Source organism: Octodon degus, unplaced genomic scaffold (assembly GCF_000260255.1).
Source record: "Octodon degus isolate 3935 unplaced genomic scaffold, OctDeg1.0 scaffold00123, whole genome shotgun sequence".
Lineage (NCBI taxonomy): Eukaryota > Metazoa > Chordata > Mammalia > Rodentia > Octodontidae > Octodon > Octodon degus.
Window position 1 is genome coordinate 3,837,724 of NW_004524699.1, and position 2,714 is coordinate 3,840,437.

Below are 2,714 nucleotides of genomic sequence, written 5' to 3' on the forward strand. Positions count from 1 at the left end.
GGGGAGAGGGGAGGGAGAGGGAGAGGGGAAGGGAGTCTCTGGGTTCAGTCAAGGATGCGGCAGCCTAGGACACACTGCCTGTTCTATCCTCTGCTCAAGGTCTATGTTCCCTTCCACCTGCCCTGTAGGTACCACCTCATGTACAAGCCACCTCCCACCCTGGAGATCCAGGCCCGCCTCCTGCAAAACCAGAAGGATTCTGAAGAGCAGGTGAAGCTGAAGACCGACCTGTTCTACAGGAACTCCGCAGAGCTGGAGCAGTTCTACAAGCAGGCCATCATGATCAACGGGGACCAGGACCCGTACACAGTCTTCGAGTACATAGAGAGCGGAATCATCAACCCCTTGCCCAAGAAAATGTTCTGATGGGCAGAGGACGTGGCAAGCTTTGGAGAACAGAGCTCATTCTCTGCCCCAGCCTCCCAGAAGCCCCCATCAGACCATAAAGAGTGTTGGCTACTGTCTTGTGTGTGCTGAAGGTTCAGGGCCTGGGAGGTAGCCTTGTTTTGGGGTCTGTGGGAACAGGAGGGAAGCTGAGGGTGACAGGATAGTGAAGAGCTGCATGTGTCCTCAGGCAAGCTGCTCGCCCCTTCAAGCTCGTTTTCGCTCAGAACAAAACAGGAATCATGACCGAAGCTGCCTCCTGGGATTGCTGTGGGCTTCAGTGTCTCAGTGCAAAGACAGCTGGCAGGTAGCGTAGTGCCCGGCACACAGTAGGCACCGGGCAGACACAGCCTCAAAAGCCTGCTGCCCAGCGGAGCTCTGAGCAGTGCCCCTGGCCCTCCTGCACTGCCCTGTTGGGCAGCCACCAGTGGCAGGCTGCGGCTGGGGACCCGAAATGCAGCCAGTGCCACTGAGCAAATGATTTGTAAGTTTTGCTTCATTTCCAGGAAGTTAAATTTAAAATCTCTCTTGCAGCTGGCGGCTGCCGGATTGGCTGCTCAGGACAGGTTTATAGTTTCTCCAGACTTGCTTTCTGCAGGTCCCTGTGGAGTGCAAGGCTTGCAGGGCCCAGGAGGGACTAGGGGACAGCGACACCACCTCAGGCTGATGGAGCAGTCGCCCCCGTGCACGCCCCGCCCCCACATCATTGCCTGTGCCCCTAGTGACATCTCCACTAGTCAGCATGGGGTGCTCGCCCCACAGAGGAGAGAGAACCCTGCGGCTGCAGGGAAAACGTCTTAGCGAAGGTCACCTGGATCTGGCTGGACCTGAACCCCGTGCTCCAGGTGCCCCCTGGGCTGCCTGCCTGCCCGTACAGCCCCTGGGCTCCGGGAAGCTCCAGGCCTCTGGGCCTGATGGCCAAAGGCCCTGCCCTCTAGGGTCAGCCTGGAGCACCCAGAGAAACTCCCTGGCACCTGCCACGGTGGGCAGGTTCCACACCTGCCAGCAGCTGCCTGTGCCCTGCCAAGCTGGGGCTGCCCTGCTTCAGCCCTGGGCACAGCTGGGTTGAGCCCACATCTGCTGCAGCCAGGCCCATGGCGCCGGCCACTTCTGCAGACACTCGGCCTTCTGCTCCGTCCCCACTACCCCGCAGCTCAGCCCTGCACCCCACCTCCTCACCCTGCTCCTGAAACTCCACAGGGAGCCCCTGCCAGGCCCCAGCTCTCCCCCAACACAAGGATGGGCACCTTCTCGGGGCCACCTTCTGCCCAGACCACATGTCCACGGTGCACAGGCTCCTTGCACGGGACACGCAGTGTGGGTGTCAGTCCTCAGCCAGGGGTGCCCTGGGTCGCTTGTTCATGTGGTGAAAATGTGTGGATGGATGCTGAGGGGGTGACCCAGGCTCTCCTCTCCCCTTCTTGTCAACCCCCATGCAGCAGTGGCCTCTCTGTGCCACCCCCCTTGGCTGAGCTGAGTGCAGCGTGCCAAGGCAGGTGGCATTCCTGCCAAGAATGTGGGTTCTGGGGCCCAGCTGCTGGGTTCACCTGTTGCTGTCTGCCCTGGAGCAAGCTACTTAACCTTTTTGACTCCCAGCAAAATGAGAACAAATCAGCAACTGCTTTTTTCCCTTTTTTTTTTTTTTTTTTTCTTTTTTTGGTAGAACTGGGGATTGAACTCAGGCCCTTGCGCTTGCCAGGCAAGCGCTTATTCCACTGAGCCAGCCATCTGCCCGGCCCCTGCAACTGCTGCTAGATCTGCTGTGAGATGCAGTGAGGCGATACGCACGTAAGGAATCGGCAGAGCAGGGCAGAGGAAATGCTCAGTAAGAGAGAGAACCATCCACCGTCTAGTCCTCATCACTTCCGGTGAGGTCTTCTTCCCAGTTTCACGGGAAGCAGGCGCCCGCTGGTCCCAAGGGGTGCAGACCGGCCCAGCCTCAGGGCCCTTGCCTTCCGTGCAGCCCCACCACCCACGTCCAGGGCAGCTGCAGGCCACCTGCACCCTGGAGGAGTCCACTGGGCTGACGTCAGCCGTGATCGCCAGCTGCCTCCGAGGTCCCGCCCACCTCGGGCTCCTGGCTGTCGCCAACGCTGGGGGCAGGGCCTGCTCTGCCGGCCGAGGTGCCCCCAGAGCCGTCGCAACAAGCTGGGGTTCCCGTAGATCGGCTCCCGTGGATCACTCTGCAGCAGCAAGCCCGTCACCACGCAGCTCCTCCCTCGGCTCATTTTCAACCACGTCTATCACCAGTTGTCACCTCCCTCCCGCCTGCGGGCCTCTGCGTGGTCTCCTCCCACTCCCCTGGGCAGTGAGAGAGCCACGTGGTCCCA

General features: G+C 60.5%; 1 protein-coding gene across 1 annotated transcript in view; it reads left to right on the plus strand.

The window, feature by feature from the left end:
- The window catches only part of Ak8 (adenylate kinase 8), a 106,895-nt gene extending 106,467 nt beyond the window's left edge, over positions 1-428 (plus strand). The window contains exon 13 of the mRNA XM_004640554.2: positions 129-428. Within this exon, the coding sequence (XP_004640611.1) occupies positions 129-366 (238 nt within the window). The 3' untranslated portion in view covers positions 367-428. The remainder of the gene's footprint in view (positions 1-128) is intronic.
- The last annotated feature ends 2,286 nt before the right edge of the window (positions 429-2,714 follow it).